This window comes from Diceros bicornis, chromosome 37 (genome assembly GCF_020826845.1).
Source record: "Diceros bicornis minor isolate mBicDic1 chromosome 37, mDicBic1.mat.cur, whole genome shotgun sequence".
NCBI classification, from domain to species: Eukaryota; Metazoa; Chordata; class Mammalia; order Perissodactyla; family Rhinocerotidae; genus Diceros; species Diceros bicornis.
Window position 1 is genome coordinate 16,509,178 of NC_080776.1, and position 19,403 is coordinate 16,528,580.

Genomic DNA, 19,403 nt, shown 5'->3' on the forward strand with positions numbered 1-19,403 from the left:
CTTTTCTCAGGTTGGAAGTTTCTGCTGAAGTAACTGAGATAATATACTATAGGCACTGGTTTGGACATTCTAGATATTTGCTTGGTGAGAAGCACTAAATATGAGTGTTTACATGGTGAAAAGGCACTAAGATACTTGCAGAATTGTATTTATTTAACAAACACTTTTTGAGTTTTTGTGTAAGACGCTATACAGTGAGACATATTTCCTACACAGTGGTGTGAGTGAGAGAGAGACACCAACACACACAGAAGATATAAAGTTCTTTGATAGCAAAGAAAAATGAAAATTATGAAGATCCTTCACAGGACAAAAGCTATCACAGCATGCTCACAGTTAGAGGCCCAGCTTCCCATCTCCCCACAGTTCCCAGTGGGAATTACAGCTGTGAATAATATTGTCTTGGAATGAGGATTCTGCCAGGAGGGAAACCCTCTCTTTGATATTCTTCGAGTTTTGCTTTTCTTTCAATCTTTTCTGCTCCCACTTATGGCAATTCATGCAAGTAAGTGATTGAAAACAAGACAAGCACTTTCCTGGGTGATTACTTTAAGAGTGAGTGAAGAAAAAAGATTACCAGGATTGCCCTCAGGAGACCTAGGTTTTAAGCCTATATGGGGTTTACTCCTGCAGTAATTGTGATATTTAGTGAAATGTGATAAATGCCCACAGTGTATAGCACTGGGTTGAAAAACTTAGGCCTAATTTTGAAGGCCTCCTTTGCTGCTTACTAACTGCAAAACTTTGGGCAAGTTATTGAACAATTCCAAGGCTCATCTCTAAAATGACGATAAGAATAATGCCAAGTGCCTCAGATTATCGTGAGAATTAAATGTAATAATGCGTGTAATATGTTTAGCACGTGTTCTAATTCATGTTAAAAGCTCAATATGTATAAATACTATTGCTGTGAAAGTTAAAACCCTGTGGCAGGAGCCAAATCCTGAGATACAAGAGAGGAGTTTCTGAGATTAGTACCAGCTGCTTATTGAAAGGAGAGCAAAGATGACGATCTGTACTTCAAGTCCATAGAAGGGTCAGGTGGCCCTCAAGAGGTGGTTAACCAGGGAGCAGAGGAGAAGGGTTGGGGCAGGGGGACCAGAGTTGTAGTAGCTTCTAGAAAATGGATTGAGATAAAAGGGCGATGAGACCCTGAATGCTGATAACACTGATGATTCATTCAGATGCTACTAGGAATCTGTCAGGTGAGATCCTCTGAGTCATTTACTCTGTAGTAGTCATTTTACAGCATATGGCAAGGTTTTTCAACATCAGCACTATAGACATTTTAGACTGGATAGTTCTTTGCTGTGGTGAGGCCTGTCCTTTTGCACGGTAGAGTGTTTAACAGCATTCTTAATCACTTTCTACTAGATGCCAGTAGCATCCTCCAAGTCATGAAAATCAAAAATGTCTCTAATAGTCAAGAGGTGGCTATTGTTATGTCCATCAACTGATGAATAGAGAAATAAAATGTGGTATATCCATATAGGGGAACACTATTCAGCCATAATAAGGAATGAAGTACTTACAAATGCTACAACATGGGTGAATCTTGAAAACATTGTGCTAAGTCAAAGAAGCCATACAGAAAAGGCCATATATTATAGATTCCACATACGTGAAATATCCACAATAGGCAAATCCACAGAGACAGAAAGCAGGGTCAGTGGTTACCAGGAGATTAGGGGAGAGAAGAATTGGGAGTGACTGCTTAATCATTTTGGGGTTTCCTTTTGGGGTGACAAAAATGTTCTGGAACTGGGGGGCTGGCCCCGTGGTGTAGTGGTTAAGTTTGGCACACTCCGCTTCAGTGGCCTGGGTTCACAGGTTCGGATCCTGGGTGCGGACCTACATCACTTGTCAGCATGCTGTGGTGGCAACCCACATGCAAAATAGAGGAAGATTGGCACAGATGTTAACTCAGGGCTAATCTTCCTCAAGCCAAAACAAAAAGAGGAAGATTGGAAACAGATGTTAGCTCAGGGCAAATCTTCCTTAGCAAAAAAAAAAAAAAAAGTTCTAGGACCAGATAGTGGTGATATTTGCACAAAATTGTGAATGTACTAAATACCACCGGTGAATACTTTAAAATGGTGAATTTTATGTTATATGTATTTTATCACAATAAAAAGAAAGAAGCAATTACCTCCAGACGTTGTCAAGTGTCCCCTGCAGGGCAAAGTCACCCCCAGTTGAGGACCACTAGCCTATGGCAAGAAAGGAGACTACCAGAAGGCAGCTTATGAGTAAGGCTATAAAATTGTTGTCTAAAAGCCTGACTGATGCAAGGAATAAATTTGCAGAAAGCAACTGCACTTGAATTCTTAAACTGTCTTGAAGAGTCCAAGTGAACCTATGAAGAAGGCTTAAAACATGAAGCAGATAATCCCCTAGCTCACAGAGGGTTTATAAAATCTGGAGGCTTGACTGGGAGATAGGAAATTGATGAACGCTTTCAGTATGCTTAATCTCTACTAATATTTGGAAAGCAACTCTAGGACAAGACCATTGCTTGGTGATTCTACCTACAGGGAACTACTAAAGCAACTGAACATCTGATCTGGGCATGAAACTGCAAAATACCCAAATCATGACAACTCAGTGTTCTTAGAGTAGAGTAGGCAATGTGAATGATGAGGGAAGAGTCTGTGACTCCTCCTTTCAAAAAGGGCTCCAAAGGGGAGCCCGTGAGAGAAGATCTTCCAGAGAACAAAAAGGAAAAACTAAAGAAAAAGAGTTAGAAAATGATGCCAGTAAGACTTGACATAGACTTGAAGCAACGTGGCCTAGTCGAAGATTTGGACTCCACCAACATATCCTGTCCATCAAGCAGTATTCTTTGGAAAGATCGACTGCAGTGAATACCAAGAGCTTTGTGAGAAGGCTGTTGAAGTGGACGAGAAAACAGATTGGACTAAAGGCAGATTGTAAGAGCTTTCACCTGAATTGACAGCTCCTACTTCAAAGAAGAGAAGTACGAAAATGACATCCATGTTTGCAATAAATCTTTGGAAGATCACTGAAGCCCAAATGTACCCAAGAATTGTCAACAGCCAGAGAAGATCTGGAAGAAGCAAATCTGTTGGCCTATATAAACCCTGACCTGGTTTTGGAAGAGAAGAACAAAGGCAGTGAATGTTTTCAGAAAGGGAAGTATGTCCAGGCCATGTGAGCTTTATACAGAAGCCATCAGTGGCATCCACAGGATGCAAAACTCTCCAGCACCACGTACAGAGTGTACAGCTGGAGCTCAAGGACTAGGAGAAATATATCAGCTAGGACCAACCTCATCAAGGGTTATATTTGGAAAGCGGCTGCCTTAGAAGCTTTCATGAAGGATAGCACAAAAGCCATGGATGTCTAACAAAAGGCTCTAGATACATAATCCGACAGTAGGGACCTGGCAGGTGGTTATCAGTGCCATATGATGGTCCAGTTCAATTGACATGACAAGCTTGAGGGTGTGAAGTGAAAGAACATGGTTGACCTGAAATGTACTGAGTGACCCAGCCATATAGCACATCCTAAGACAAATGCAGGAGGACTCCCAGGCACCCAGTGAATACTGAAAAGGGTCTCGCGATAGCTCAGAAAACTGAGAAGCTGATGAACGTTGGTATGATCACAATTTGATGATGGTTTGTTTAGCACCCTTTCCTTTCTCCTCTTGTGGAAAAAGGAGCTGGGACTGTGATGAGCAGAGTGGGGCAAAAGGGAGAGAAGAGGAAAAAGAGAGAACACCTTAACTGTACATATGTATACGCATTCATCCATGGAAGATTCAGAGACGTGCACTCACATTCTTTGTGCAGCCACTGTGTCCTGGCCCCTTTAGCAGAGGCATGATCTATTCACTGCTGACACGTGTTCCGTGTTTCCTTCCCACAACCCTCAGTCACTCTCAACTGTTCTCTCCATGGTTCATTATTTTAAGTTTTGGACAGTGAACGTGTTTGGGGAGGGAGGGATGTTCATCCCAGTTGTTTGGCCCACATTGTTAACTCTGCTTTTACCTCTTCCTGTGAAAGTCCCACAGCAATTCACAGGTTCATGTTTCTGAACAATTATTTTAAAACAGAGATCAGTGTAGGGGAAAAATGCTAAGGTCTCTGAGCAGATTCTTGTTTTATTTATTTATTTTTATTTATTTTATTTTATTTTTGTGAGGCGATCAGCCCTGTGCTAACATCTGCCAATCCTCCTCGTTTTTTTTCTTGCTGAGGAAGACTGGCCCTGGGCTAACATCCATGCCCATCTTCCTCCACTTTATATGGGACGCCACCACAGCGTGGCTTTCCAAGCAGTGTGTCGGTGCGTGCCGGAATCCGAACCGGCGAACCCCAGGCTGCCGCACCGGAGCACGCGCACTTAACCGCTTGCGCCACTGGGCTGGCCCCACTGAGCGGATTCTTGAAGGAGAGATAAGCTCTAAATAGATTGAGGGAACCAGTAAACAAAGGCCTAGAGGACCTTTCGTTTGTCCAGGATTCTATGAACAATCAAATGTAACTTGGAGTATAAGCACAGTAGAGGGGAATTTCATGCCTGTAACTAGACACAGAAGACCCTGTGACCTAACTTCCAGGAAGTTATCTGAAGCTAGGAAACTGTATTTCTCAGACTCAGGAGTGAATAAAAGTTTTGGAAGTTATCTGAAGCTAGGAAACTGTATTTCTCAGACTCAGGAGTGAATAAAAGTTTTTAAATGGGTAGTCAATGCAGGATGGTTCTGAATGACATTTAAAAACCTTGACTTGTCAATTAGATCTCGATAAAACTGGATAAACACTAATTAATTTAAAAAAATAAATAAAAGCCTAAATTGAAAAAACAACCACCATGACCTTGAATTAAAGGGTGAAAATATTTTAAAGATCACTGTTCCTCATCACCTCAGGCAGGGTCAAAGTTCTTTGGTATTATAATATGAAAATTGGTCATATTAGAAGGCATAACACATGGATGCTTTTGTCTCAAGTTGCTTTTCCCCCCCAATATGGCAGTAATATCAATCTTAATGTTCCTCTTAAGATATGCTTTAAATCAGATTTCAAATAGTGAAAATAACAGTAGACTTAGGATCCTCTAGTTTGTCAGGCTATTTTGAAGTCAAAGACATATTTGTCTTCTCCCATCACTTCCTCGTATCCTGCTTCATCTTAGTTCTCACCCCACAGCAGCAGGAATGGTTCTGATTTGCGGAAAGTTCATCTTGATCCATGCACCGTGGAGGAGCTCTTCTCTAGGCGAAGTGAGCACAACTGTGCAGTAGGTAGGAAGGCTGGTAGCAGTGGGATTCTCACAAAGCAACCCAGCACTGCTGGCTGTGAGTCAAGTGTACTCGATTGTGCAGGTGTTAAATTTTATACATAATTGCTTTAATTTTGATTTTTAAAGAGCTCTTGCAGTAAGCTGCAAACTGACTCCTTTTCTGTTTTTATTTATTTTTTTTTTTATAAGAATGCTTTTTTTTTTAATTTTTTATTTATTTATTTTTCCCCCCAAAGCCCCAGTAGATAGTTGTATGTCATAGCTGCACATCCTTCTAGTTGCTGTATGTGGGACGCGGCCTCTGCATGGCTGGAGAAGTGGTGCGTCGGTGCGCGCCCAGATCCGAACCCGGGCCACCAGCGGTGGAGTGCACGCACTTAACTGCTAAGCCACGGGGCTGGCCCCTCCTTTTCTGTTTTTAGAAGTTATTTTTTTTCTTTTGTTTGGGCGGGTAAATAGTTGATAACCATAACCAAATCTAAACCATGCTCTGAAATTATGTGCTGCCTAGTGTGCTTTTAAGTTTTGTTGGCATGAAATAGGGATTTATTCTGTTTTGCTGGAGCTAATAACCTGATAATCTACTCCCAGATCTTTTTAAAAGCGTCAGTAGATATTGATTTGCCTTTTTTAAAATCTTCATTTTCAAATCCATTGGTTCACATTCCAGTTGTCCTTTACAGTAAAGTTTAAATTTTTTTTAACCATGAAGTTGTTATCGCTGTTTCTAATAAAAAAAAAAAATTCTAAACAAGCAGGAGAGTTAATGATTGCCATTGTTTTAGTTATCTATTGCTGTGTAATAAACCACCCTAAACTTAGTGGCTAAAACAAAAAAAAAAATTTATTTTGCTTATGGATTCTGTGGGTTGGGAATCTGCAGCGGGCAAAATGGGGAAAGCTTGTCTCTCTCCTGCAGTATCTGGCCCTAAGCTAGGAAGTCTCAAAGGCTAGGGATGACTCGAGAGCTTGAGGCTGCAGTCATCTGAAGGCTTCCTCACTCACTTGTCAGTTGGTACTAGCTGTTGTCTGGGACCTCAGCTAGGATTGTTGGCTGGTGCACCTACACATGGCCTTTCCTTGTGGCTGCTTGAGTGTCACATCATGGTGCCATTGTTCCAACGTGAACAGCCTGGGTGAAAAAGGCAGAAGGCTGATTGTTGTTTATGACCTAGCCTCAGAAGTCACATTACATCATCTCCACAGCAGTCACCAGCCCACCCAGTTTCAAGGGATCATGGATCCCATCCCTTAATGGAAAGAGGTCAGTGATATATTTTGTGAGAAGATCATGTGAGATTAGAGATTGTGGCTATTTCTCAAATGCCAAAACCTTTAAGCTAATAAGACTCTAAAATTTTTTTAGTCTGGTTCTCAAATGTTCCACTAGATCTGAATGTTTTAACCCTTGAAGACAGGAACATTTATTTGTAGTACAAATAAACCCCATTTCATATAATATATGTGCCTTTAAAAACTATTATAAATTGTTCTTTAACAATATATTACATAGATTATAATAAATAAAAGTAATAATTGTACCAAGTAAGATTGATACTTAGAAAGAAACCAGAAGTAACTTTTTTCATAAAGTAAATAAGCATTCCTAAGTGTATCTGCGTTATAATAAGTGGGTTTTTTTAAACATGTCTATACTACACAGGCAGCAGTTCTTGATTTGGTTCTTTGTAAATTTTATGAGGAGCCTTGCATTAGGTTCTTTTGATGCTAAGCAGCTACTGGGCTGCTAAGAATATCTTCTATCCTTTCCCTTTCTCTGTGCCTAACAGGTCCGTGCAGTTGGCAGGCTAAAAAGAGAGCGTTCTATGAGTGAGAATGCCGTTCGCCAGAACGGACAGCTGGTCAGAACCGACTCCATGTGAGTAGGACCGCTAAGCACTGTGTCTCCTTCGTAGATTGTCTGTCCCATATTATTCTATAGAATTTACTTTTTTTTTTAACTCCCAAATATTATAAAAAAGGAGGAGGAGGAAGAAGTGTATGTTTTATGCCTAAGAAGCTGAGCAAAAAGTAAATTTATTTCTAATAGTGTTTGAAATCTGTTTTACATTTATATCAATTTTACATTTTTGCAGTGCTCTTTATAGCCTTAAAATCTGACCATTTTGTTCATTGTGAGACTTTTTCAGTAGCATTATCCTTGTCTATGTGTAATCTGCTATAAAGTATACTTAAGAAAAATTGATAAACATAAGTGCTCAGTACTGTGCAGCCTCCAAAAATGTTTATCTAGCATACAGGTTGAAAAAATAAGTAAATAAATAAAAGGAAAACGTTATTTAAGGAAACTTCTTTCTTTTTGAGTTACTCAATTTGTCATAGGATTGTGAACTAGCCTTTTCCAGCTCTGCTTCTAATGAGTCGTGGTAAACAATATAGCATAAGCAAGTGGAATTTTTTTTAGCTCTTTGCCTACTGAGTCATTGAATTATTAGATCCCTTTCATTTTCCAAAAATACAAGTATATTGTTCAAAGGACTATTTGTTTAAACCTTTCTTTCTTATTTGGTTATATTATCCTACTCTGATCTTAAAGCTACGCCACGATAGGATGTTTTAGATCAGGCAAGTGCTTTTTGTTGTTTTATTAAAATTAATGGGTTTTTACAAATAAAATATCCCTTTAAAAACTGGTCAGAATTTTTAAGTCTCAAAGCCATTGGTGATTGTGGCTTTTGAAATGATGATTAAGATTATGTAAATTAATATTTCTTCCTCATTAAGTTTTTGGTAAATTTTCGTGAACTCATTCATCATAAACTATGTTTGATGCCAGGCATCACGTTAGCTACACTGGGAACTGCAAAAGAATCAGGAGATGATACATCTCTCGCTTCTTAGGGATTGCAAATCTAGATAAAAGCCAAACATTTAAATTTATATACAAAATAGCTAGAGCACGATACAGTTATACCATTTGTAATAAACCATATCAAGTCCTAGTTTGGACCTGACTGAAGAGTATAGGGATACAGAAGGGGCTTTGATGGGGATAGGGTCTCTCTTCCCTTGTGTTAGGTGCAGAGGAGAACTATAACTGCTCTGATTTCTTGGGAAATCTTGAAATGTCTCCTAAAGTAGTTATAATTGTACTGAAGGGTTATAGGGGAAGACAGTAAGTTAAAATGAATATTTTATCTCCTTCAGGGAGGACTTATCTGAAAGGTTCAACCATTATTGATATGAAAATTTTTATGATAATTGTATGTTTCCCTGAAGGTACCTGGTTGGCAGTGATGTCACCTGGCCCATGAAATCCATTTTTCTAGAATATTTCCAAATATATTATACAAAGGGTAAAAAGGCTACATAGTTTATGGCTAAGGTAGGTTCTTGATATTTAGTACCCTCTCGGAATGATTAAACATTAAACTAAGGGCTTTCATTATGTTCTATTTGTAATATTTTTTAAGGCAGCAAAGGTTTCTAATAAACTTTTCTATTATATAAAGATATGGCTTATTATTTAGGTCCTTAATTTGAAATTTCACATTATTGAAATAAAAACAGGACAATTTTAGTATAGCATCACTTTTGTGTTTTTCTGGCAAGATATTATTGATAGCTGAGTTCAGTTGAAGAGAAAAGAAACAGCTTTATTATGTATAAAAACCAGCCTAGTGAAGTATGATTTAGAGTAGGTGATTAGTTCATAGATGTTTTTGCAGTTGCCGATAACGTAAGTTTCTCATAACAGAAAAGATTAACAGAGTTAGCTAAAATTTGATTTTTTTTTCTTTAAGTTGCCTTAATGGCATTTTCTAGATGTTTAATAAAAATGAAAATCTCCTGATTTAATTTTTGATAGTAAAAATAACCTGAATATTTAACGATACATTTTCACAATGAAGTGCTTACATTGCTTAACCGTATGTTTTGTTGTGTAGTTATATATGTTACTGTCTCATGGTAAGATACTTAACTATCTTTTTGTTAATAATGTAGGTTTGGCTTTTCTTCTCTTATCATTATTAATTTTATAATTTATAATTGAATTCATCTTTTAATCTACATTTAATTAACTTTAGGAATTTTATATAATGAGCATATTATATTCACTGTTAGTATTCAATGTTAGTAATGTGGTAAGGAAGAAACTATTAATATAATACAGCTATATTTTACCTCTACTAAAGTAATTATTAAACCCTTGCTGTCTTTACCTATTTTAGTCTTTTCTTTGGAATGTGAGATCAATTATGTGTCATTGTGCATGAACCTTTGCCTGCCTCCACTCTATTTTATTCCTTGGCTTTAAGAATAGAAGTACTCATGGGTATAAGAGCAGAGCACTGGCCTTTGTTTTCTTAATTACCTTCAAGAGGCAGTAGGATTGATTGATGTCAGCTATTGACACAAAAATGAATGCTGACCAGTAGAATCATATCTAGCTTTTTGTTTGTGTTGTAAAAGCTGAATATGTAAAAGAAGCATAATTATTATTTAAGGTGGCACAGATCAGATTCTGCCCCAAGAAATAAAATTTCAAGGTTCCAGGCACCGATTTCTGCACCGGAGTACACGTAAGATTTTATCTGCTCTGCTTTTCACGAGTAGGAGTTGTTTTAATTTTGCAGGCTTATGTTATACTAATATTTCACCGGGTAATTGGCATATAATACCCTAATTCTCTTACCGTTTGGCTTTTTAGTACCTCTGTTTCGAGATTTCTCAAACTGTCTCAAACACTTCGTTAAGAAAAAAAATAACTAGACCAACTAAGGAAGTTATGTGTGATTTGGGTATAACGGTGAAAGTAAAATGGAATAATACACATAAGGATCAAGCATCTTTTTCCATTTTCTTTATTTTGCTTTGGTTGGCATATTAGTTCTCTACAGATTCAACTTAACCAGGTTCAGTGTTTCCAATCTTTTTTTAAATTTTAGCACGCTATCTTTTCTTGTTTTATTTTGACCCAAGAGGAGAATGGAGTCTTAAGTATGGTTTGTCATTTAAGTTTTTTTTTAATCCCGTAGATTAAAATTATACTTGGAAGAATGTTTTGAGATCATTAAACCCACTCTTTCTGTAAGTCTGACAAAACAAGGCGTGGAAGTGACTGACCTCTCATGGGGAGGAAACATTTTGGCATGCAGTATAAGAATTCAGCAGCTAATGTTCTTAAGCAACAGAAGCCACTCTGACAACCAATGAATTTTCGCTGCTTCTGGTTCTCTTATTACGCTTCTAGGAACTAGTAAATTGCCTTAGATAGTGGCAACAAATTAAAATTTTCTCTCTGTTTAAAATTTTATGAGAAATGATGCTAAATTTGAAGTTTCAGTGAAAATTTTTTCTCCCCTTTTTCGCTGTTTACCTTTACTGTTTTTCGGAAGAGGCTAGAGCCTCACCAAAGAGGTTATCCTCACAGTTTGAGAAACATTATTCCTATGGAAACCCAGGGGGAAAGAGGTACTTGACTTTGGACTTAGCGGTTAATTATGACACAGTTATGCCAAGTAAATTTTCCCTTAAATTGAGTACTGGCGTTGGCTAGCATCGTTTACTTAACATTCATGTGGTAAGATTTCATGTAAGCATGAGGTAGAGCTATTACAGATGAAATAACATGGTAAATATCAGTGCTTTCTTCAAAATTTCCTAATCTTTTATGAAAGAAAAAGTTGAGATTTTGCTGTTTTATAACATTACTAAGATCAATTTATCGTCAAAGTGCATTTTTATTAAATTACTAATATTATAACATTTGCTTAAATAATCTCAGTACCTTTGCAATATGTTTACCTTTTTATTTTTCGCAGTAGTTCGCTTGTCAAAACAAAAAGTCAGTCTCCCCTGGTTGGGCGGATGAGTGGACAGAGGTGAATCTCAACTCTAAAAGCGATTTCCCTCCACAGTTGATGCCAGTGGTAGACATTCCAACTAGCATCAGACTGATTGCTAATATGGGGCTGATTCTTTTTTTCTTAAATTTTTTTATTTGTGAACAGACTTGCAAGACTGCTTAAAGCTTTAAAAAAGAGAGAATTGCTAAACTATTTATTGTTTCTATTTAGGGTAATTTTGGTCATCTTCTGATTTAATCATTCACTTTGTCTATAGATGGAAATAAATGTTAACAATCAAGGATATTTAATCTATATGTATACTGCCCAAAGTGGTCATCAGCTTAAAACCTACTTCCTGTTCTGTTTTTGCTGTTTATGAAGTATTGCCTATATATAATTAATGGAAAGTTAAATTTCTTACTAATATTTGAAACTTTAATTTCTTTGGAAAAACAACCAGAAACCCAAATATGTTTCTTGATGTTGGTCTTTGATGAAATAAATATCTTTAATATTGATAAAGGCCTGATTTCATCTTTCTACATAAATATTTTTTCTTATTAAGTTGCAATTGAGGACCATATAAGGTTTTTTTTTTCGTTTATTACCATATTCCAAATTCATATGATGGTAGAATCTTCGAATTGGGGGAGATCTTATAGATTGTCTTAGAATCCAACCTTCTGTGTATTCCATCTTAAGAATTCTTTGCAGTTAATCTGAAGTTAGTTCAGACTTCACGACTTTATAAATGACCATCTGATTTCCCACATATGGACTGGAAATACTTGTACTTTTAGAACTTAAACAATTCCTTACTGCTTGTTTCTGACAAAGTGATTTCTCCCGAAGGAAGTAACCCTTCTTTCTTTTTAATTTTTAATGGGCAAAAATCCATCAAACTTTTTTCATGGATTTGGATTTAGTTTATTGATATTGTTGCTCTAAGATTATAGTTCTAAATATTGATTGTTATAGGTTTTAATATATTAGTATGTAGCTAATTTATTTACTAATACAGAATGATATGCAAAGTATTCAATTTAACCCCCAAAATGCAAAGACAAAAACTTTCATTACAGCAATAGATATTTTACTGATTAGTCTTTTTAAACTTTGTTATGTAAATTTAGGTAGGTACGTTGGCAACTCTGTCAAGAAGAGTGTAAGGTGGATTGTTTGTGTTGATGCAGAACTGGCTGTTTTTATTCTGGCCTCTGGTCATGCTTTTCTAACATGAATTCAGTCTGGTTTCTCACACAAGAGCAAGAACTTTGGGTTTTCCCTGTGCTGCCTAAAGAGAATTCTGAGTGCAAGGCTAGTGCCCAGACTTTGTGTCCCAGATATACTGATTTTTTTTACTCTTCTTGGATGCCCAATTTGGGTTTTGCCGAGTACCATGGGTCACTTCCTAAGTTGGCTTATATATATTCCAGAAGATTCCTGGTCTCTGGACAGACGTTTAGGGTAACCATCCACAAGCCTGCATCTGAAAATTTGCATTTGTCTTGACACCATTCGGCCTAATTCCTGTGGTGAATCAGCCCTGACAGATTAATTTCCCAATATGCCAAGATTTCGCTTAGATCTTTCTCTTCTAAGTAATCTTTGGAAAACATGGTTTTTGTATTTATTGTACTTCTCGCTTTGGATCATTAGGACATTCAGAGTTCTTCACCAAATTGTGGAAAGATTTTGATTTTAGTTTTCTGGGACTCTGGGAATAATATTAGATGACAGCTGTCCTTCAAAAATTATCCCACTTATTTTGTGGCTTCCCAACAAATACATGTTAAGTGAGAGAAGATACACAGGACAAAATGAAAAATTTTGTATTTGTTCACTGGCTGCTCCGCTTTTACTCTTTTGGATGTAATCCACAAGAATGAGGTTTAGTTTAAAGTTTTTGCCTGACTGAGAAAAAATGTTGAGCTCTTATCCCAGGGTTGTAGTCCTCTTACTGTAATAAAACTTTATTATAACAAAAAAAAACCAGATGCCAAGTCCATGTGTCAGTTAGATACCTCACACGGCTGGTCATGCTCTAACATGGAGCAGCTCTCTGAAAATGCTGCCACCAGTCTGAGGAGTTCAGTTAGAACTGTAAAATTGCTTCATTCAAGTGTGTTCCACTTTTAGGAAGCACTGGCAGTGGAGCCAAAAACTTGAGAATCTCAGCTCACATATGAAAGGATGATTAAAATTGCTGTCACTGAGCTGCCCAGAAATGGTTGTTTAACGTCCATCTGGATGATTTAAGAAGTATCCTTGCCTTCTTTCACTGTATTCCCAGAATTGGGAGTAGTTTTATGTTTTAGTCATTTAGCTGGAGAACATATGCTTTAGTATAATTAAGCAATCAAAATGCTTTTGTTATAGTTTTCTGAAACTTTACTTCATCTTTAAATTTACTCGTCATAAATTCAGCTTGCTTCATTGTCTTTGTGAAGCATTTGAAACGGCATTTTCACGGAATCACTCTCAATTCATGTGTTTAAACTTTATCTGACACCTGTATACCGGAATTCTCTAGCTTACTCCTCTGATCATCCGTAAGTTGCAGTGCAGTGTTGTTTGTTAGAGGTTTGGGTGACTGAATTGGAATAAATACACTAAATAAAAAATGCTGCTTCTCCAGAGCTAGCGGTTGAACACACTCGTTGCTATAATTCTCTTCCGTCACCAAAGTTGTTCTTTCATATTCGGTTTGTTTAATTTGATGTTTAAGGCTACACGCTTACAATGCTGCATTGTAGCTGGTTTTTAAAAACAATTTAATATGTTTATTAACATCTTTGGTTTGACTTTTTCTTAGGGGAAAGTGAAGGGTGGGAAAAGGGGCAAGAAAACTAAGATAATTCTTAAAATATAAAAGTGTTGGGGGAAACTGCTCAGCTGAAGTTTTATAAAAATCTGACTTGAGTATTTTTCTCTTCATTTGCTGTGCTTATGTACACAGTGTGACACCGTCGCCACAACAGGTTCGGGTCTGTCCTCCCCATATGTTACCTGAAGATGGAGCTAACCTTTCCTCTGCTCGTGGCATTTTGTCGCTTATCCAGTCTTCTACTCGTAGGGCTTACCAGCAGATCTTGGATGTGCTGGAGGAAAATCGCAGGTGATTGGCCATTAGTGACTCTTGCCAGCTTTATTGCATATTTTTTGGCTCCTTATTAGTGGACTGTGGTGTCTACCTTTTATGTTTACAGCTTTGTCTCTTACTAAGATACAATGGTTTAAAATGGCTTGCTTTGTTTTCCTTTAATTTGAAGTTATTGTCCAAAATTCACATTTCACAAGATTCTCATAGCTTCTCTTCAGTCAGGGAGAGTATTTAGTTAATAACTATACACAGGAGGTATAATGATTTTTTTCAAAGGCTTTGTTGACTTCTAAGTACTCCATTTTGGGAGATGCTGAGGGATGCTGTTGGATTGAGTGTGGGATGTTGGACTGAAGCATACTAATTTTCTTTAGTAAGTCATTTGACTTAATCATTTATGATACTAATGTGGTTGGGTTAAGGAAGCAAATCTGAGAAGATGAATGTCAGTGTAGCTGCCAGGACATTTTTTACTTTTCTCTTAGCTAGAGGTTTCTAGGTCTGTATGGAAAAATCCCAGTGCTATTATCTTTTTGATAATACTGATATTTTTCAGTATTGCTAACTTATCTCACTGTTGAACATCTCCAGAGTAAAATCATTAGTAGTATACTTAGACTTGTTCATACAAATAAATTTTTTTTTTACCATTATTTCAAATATTTTTTGTCCTTGGTTCATTACTACATAGTGTTTTAAAAAGATGAAATGGGGGAGCTTTTTTGGCTTAGTATGGGAGAGGTATAGTCAGTTTCATTTCAACTCCCAACACTTTATCTAGTGACTCTGGGAGCCAGTGTTTGAATTTTCATGATCATTTTATTAGACTGTTAATTTTTTCATTTTGAAGAACTCCCAGTAAATTAAACGCCCTCCCAGTAAACCTTGTTTCTAACCTTGGGAACTTATCTGTCCTATGGCTTACTCTGAACAAATTTTTTCTTGTTGAGTGCTTTTAACTGTCAAGTCCTAGGTGTTTCACCGTACTTCATGAGCACTTGTCCATACTACTTGACTGGCGTTTCTAAGCCTTCCCTGAGTTAATCTAGTGGTTAAAGCTAGGACCAAGGACTTAAAGCTGCACCGGAAAGAGCTTAAAAGAGAAAGCTCATGGCAGAGGGAAAATTTTATGTATATATATATGTATATATATCTATATATGTATTCATGTATTTGCGTGTTTGTATATATATATGTATATACAGTCGTGCCTTGCTTAATGACGGGGATAGGTTCTGAAAAATACATCATTAGCCGATTTCATCTTTGTGTGAACATCGTAGAGTGGACTTACACAAACCCAGATGGTATAGCCTACTACACACCTAGGCTAGATGGTGCTGACCTTATGGGACCACCATCATACATGCGGTCCATCATTGACAGAAAACATTGATATGCAACGCATGACTGTATGTGCGTGTGTGTATTTATATACATATATATATCTCTCCTCAAGGGTTTAGAGTCCCTTTTAAGCTCTGTGAAGCTTCAAGGACTGTCTTAGAATATTCAGAACCTGTAAGAAGCAGCATGTTTCAGAAGGAAAAAAAGCGTGGATTCAAGGAGTCAGTCATATTCAATCTTGATTCACCCTACTGAAGAACTAGCTGCATGATGGCCTTGAGCAAATTGGCTATCCTCTCTGGGCCTCATTTTTACCATCTATTAAAAAAATATATGGGTAATAATAATATTACCTGGTTTTCTGGATTCTTATGAGGAATCTTCTCCTGACACATACACACCTTTATTTAAGAGAGAGGGATAGTGGTCTCAAATTCTTTATTTAGTGTCATGGGAGATCCTTCAAAAGATATTGAATATGAAGTACCTGGCACTTAAGAACTAATATTTCCAAAGGCCTGTTTTCTTTTTTTTTTTAATAATTTTATTTATTTATTTTTCCCCCCAAAGCCCCAGTAGATAGTTGTATGTCATAGCTGCACATCCTTCTAGTTGCTGTATGTGGGACGCGGCCTCAGCATGGCCAGAGAAGCGGTGCATCGGTGCGCGCCCGGGATCTGAACCCGGGCCGCCAGCAGCGGAGTGCACGCACTTAACCGCCAAGCCACGGGGCCGGCCCCAAAGGCCTATTTTCTTCTTCATCCTTAAAATAGATTTATTATTCACCAGGTAACCTCTTTAACTTTTTAATTACAATAGGTCCTTAGAAGAGACCAGATTATTAGGTCACATTATATCATATCAAATGCTATCAGCAGTGAAAATATCTGAATGAGAAAGATATTTATAAATACTATGTAGATTAAGTAATAACTAGATGACAAAGCCCCAGTACAGTAAAATTATTTGTTCCCCCCATACGTACATAGTTCAAAATAATGGAACTTACAAAAATAGTTGGATTTTTTTTTTCTCCATAATGGAAAAAATTTTGCCTCAAGTTCAAATGTATAAAATCAGAAATCTTACTAATGTAGAATTTACTTTGTATTCTTTTATTATGAAAAACTGTTTTGCATCCTAAGTAAAGTTATTTTAATTTTTTTTTAATTGTAATGAATTGATAACTTTAAAATTCCTTTTTTAGGAAGAAATGATCTTATTTACTTAAATGAGATTTTAAAAATTCATAAAGAAATTATATTAATAATTCTTTGCTCCTGGATACTCGCCATCAGTTGTTACCTTGGAGCCTAGAGAGTTAGATTCTGATTAGTCTTCTTGAATGGTTTCATTATTGAAAGAGTTGGGGTTTTTTCATTGTATTTAGATCTCTTACAATCTAAACGTGAACAAGATATAATCAGAGTCGTAAGTGCCAAACAGTTTTTACTTCTACTATGAGAAGTGTCTAGCATGACTTTTCAGATGTAAGAAATAGGAATGTGAAATTTGGATAATGTTCTATTTGCATGATTATAAAATGATACTGCTTATAAAGTTTTAAGTGCTTTTATGTTTCTTGTTCTGTACATCATTTTTTCCTTTCCATTTTCTTACTCTTGGCTGTTATGCTAATGCAGTATCTTCTCTTTGATCTTATGCTGTCACATTAGATATAATTAAATTAAGCTAGAACTATTTGGCAGAAAGAAAGAAAGAAAGAAAAATACTTTCTGCCTGCTTCATTATAAAATAATGCAGATTCACAGTTGCTTGACAGAAGAACTATTTTTACTTTACACTTCAAGGGATACTGTTGAAAGGTTTATGTGTTAGATTTTTGTTTTCTCATCTTATGAGAACTTATTTGATCTGAAACCAAGCTCAACATGAAGATGAAGTTAAATCTTGTGTATACATTAGAAAAGTTTATTTATATAGGACAGTGCTGTGCATTTGGAAAAGTGATGTATCAGAAATTTACCAAAACATCTGGGACAAGCACCAGGTGTGTTCTTTGGGTTTAAAATGCTGTTATGATTTAGTCCTTGGCTGGTTAAGAAATGACCATGTCTTTTGACACCTGCGAGAGCTCCATATATCATTATCCGATGCAGAATATTAACATTTTCAAAAAGAAATGTAGTTCCTGTGTAAGAACATTATTTAAATATTGACCGATTAGTCATGCTTAGCGTGCTTAACTTTTATTTTTCGCAGGAGCTTGATTATTTTTATACAGTTTTTCTTTAGTGGATCGTACTAGCTTTGAGTAAATAGAGTAAGAAACCAATGTTTAAATAATTTATATTTTTTGCAAGTATCTGTATAAATATATTACTTGGAGGACCTAGAAATGCAAAGTTGCAGTTGAAACAGTGTTTGTTATTTATAATTTGTCTTTTTAAAAGATGTGTATAGTTCCTGGCCCCCCAATCAAACTGTTTATTTACTGTAGCAGTTTTCATTTTTTTTAGCAAAGAAATACATATCCTATTAAGTCAGACCATTTATTTACTCAGAAGTGTCAATATACAAATTAACCCTGGAACTTGTCAAGCCTCAGATCTTATTCCCTTTTGCCACTTTAATTACAAAACATATTGTTGAACATATTATCAAACTTAAAAAAATTTTTTTACTGTATTAAATCATACTTACGGTAGAAAGTGGTACTTAAATGAAGTTTCTAACTTTGCCAAATACTTGTCTAATTTACTTTTATATTATATGTGTCAATTGCCAGTGTGAGAAGACAAAATGAAATACGTTGTGAAAGGTAACTGTGTTATTTTCTGGCTCTGCATTATAAAAGGGAGATCTCTGTGGTGGAATATGGCAGATCCATTGCAGCGTATTAGCATGAATTTTTTAAAAAAGCTTTAGGTAGCATGCAGTGGTGGCTTCATTTAGTTAACCATTCTCCCATTAGTGTGTGTAAGATTGTAGTTGAGTAACAGTGTTCCTAATGCCACAGGAAATACATTAGTAGGATGGGATGAGTTCAAAACCTGTCTCAAGCATATGTGATTTGTCACTGTTTTTTAGCCAACAAAATGGATGTCTAACATATCTCCTCCAAAAGTCTCTGAATTTCCTATCCTCTGGGTTCCAGAAATTTCTTTAAGCACCAGCAGTGTCTTTAGAAAAAGTACAAGCTAAACATTAAAATTTTTTGTACAAATTGACTTGATATAAAATAGTGATTTGTATTGTAGCCAAAATTCTACAGCTGTACCAACTTAATGGAAAAAACTAGTACATTCGATAGTAAATGTTTGCTATAATTAAAACTTGCCTTGGTACTTAAATTCAGGCAAAACCTGATGAGTACTTAGAGAATAAGACATTCAAAATAGAATGTAATAATTCTTAAAATCCTTATATGGATCCTATACCCCAGCCTCCTTTCTATGGTTAGTAAATATTGCTGATTACTTTTTGAGGAATTGACCAGTGACCACATAGAGCTTTTGTTTTCTGATTAAAAAAAATAAAATTTAGGGGCTGGCCCCATGGCGTAGTGGTTAAGTTCGACTCACTCTGCTTCAGTGGCCAGAGTTCACAGGTTCGGATCCCAGCCATGGACCTACACCACTCATCAGCCATGCTGTGGTGGTGTCCCACATATAAAGTGGAGGAGGATTGGCACAGATGTTAGCTCAGGGCTAATCTTCCTCAAGCAAAAAAAAATAAAATTTATTGGAAAGGTTACTGCTTACCTAGGTAGAGAACTAATTGTTCTCTGGAACCCAAGTATGTACAGAGACTAAGTGAAATCCCCACAGAGTTTCCCAGTGCACCTTAGTCTTTCTTTCTGGGAGCCCTATGTGTCACTCCTGGTTGTCTCAGGACCAGACTCA

The 19,403-nt window shown here is 36.6% G+C and overlaps 1 protein-coding gene across 14 annotated transcripts in view; it reads left to right on the forward strand.

Annotated features, from left to right (window-relative positions):
• Positions 1–19,403, forward strand: part of MFF (mitochondrial fission factor) — a 34,504-nt gene that overhangs the window by 7,727 nt on the left and 7,374 nt on the right. For 5 of the 14 annotated variants that reach the window (XM_058533116.1, XM_058533120.1, XM_058533121.1 and 2 more), the window contains 4 exons: positions 7,065–7,153; positions 9,744–9,818; positions 14,047–14,205; positions 18,287–18,319. In XM_058533116.1, the coding sequence (XP_058389099.1) occupies positions 7,065–7,153; positions 9,744–9,818; positions 14,047–14,205; positions 18,287–18,319 (356 nt within the window). The remainder of the gene's footprint in view (positions 1–7,064; positions 7,154–9,743; positions 9,819–14,046; positions 14,206–18,286; positions 18,320–19,403) is intronic. The other 9 variants (XM_058533117.1, XM_058533123.1, XM_058533124.1 and 6 more) reach the window with 6 other exon arrangements.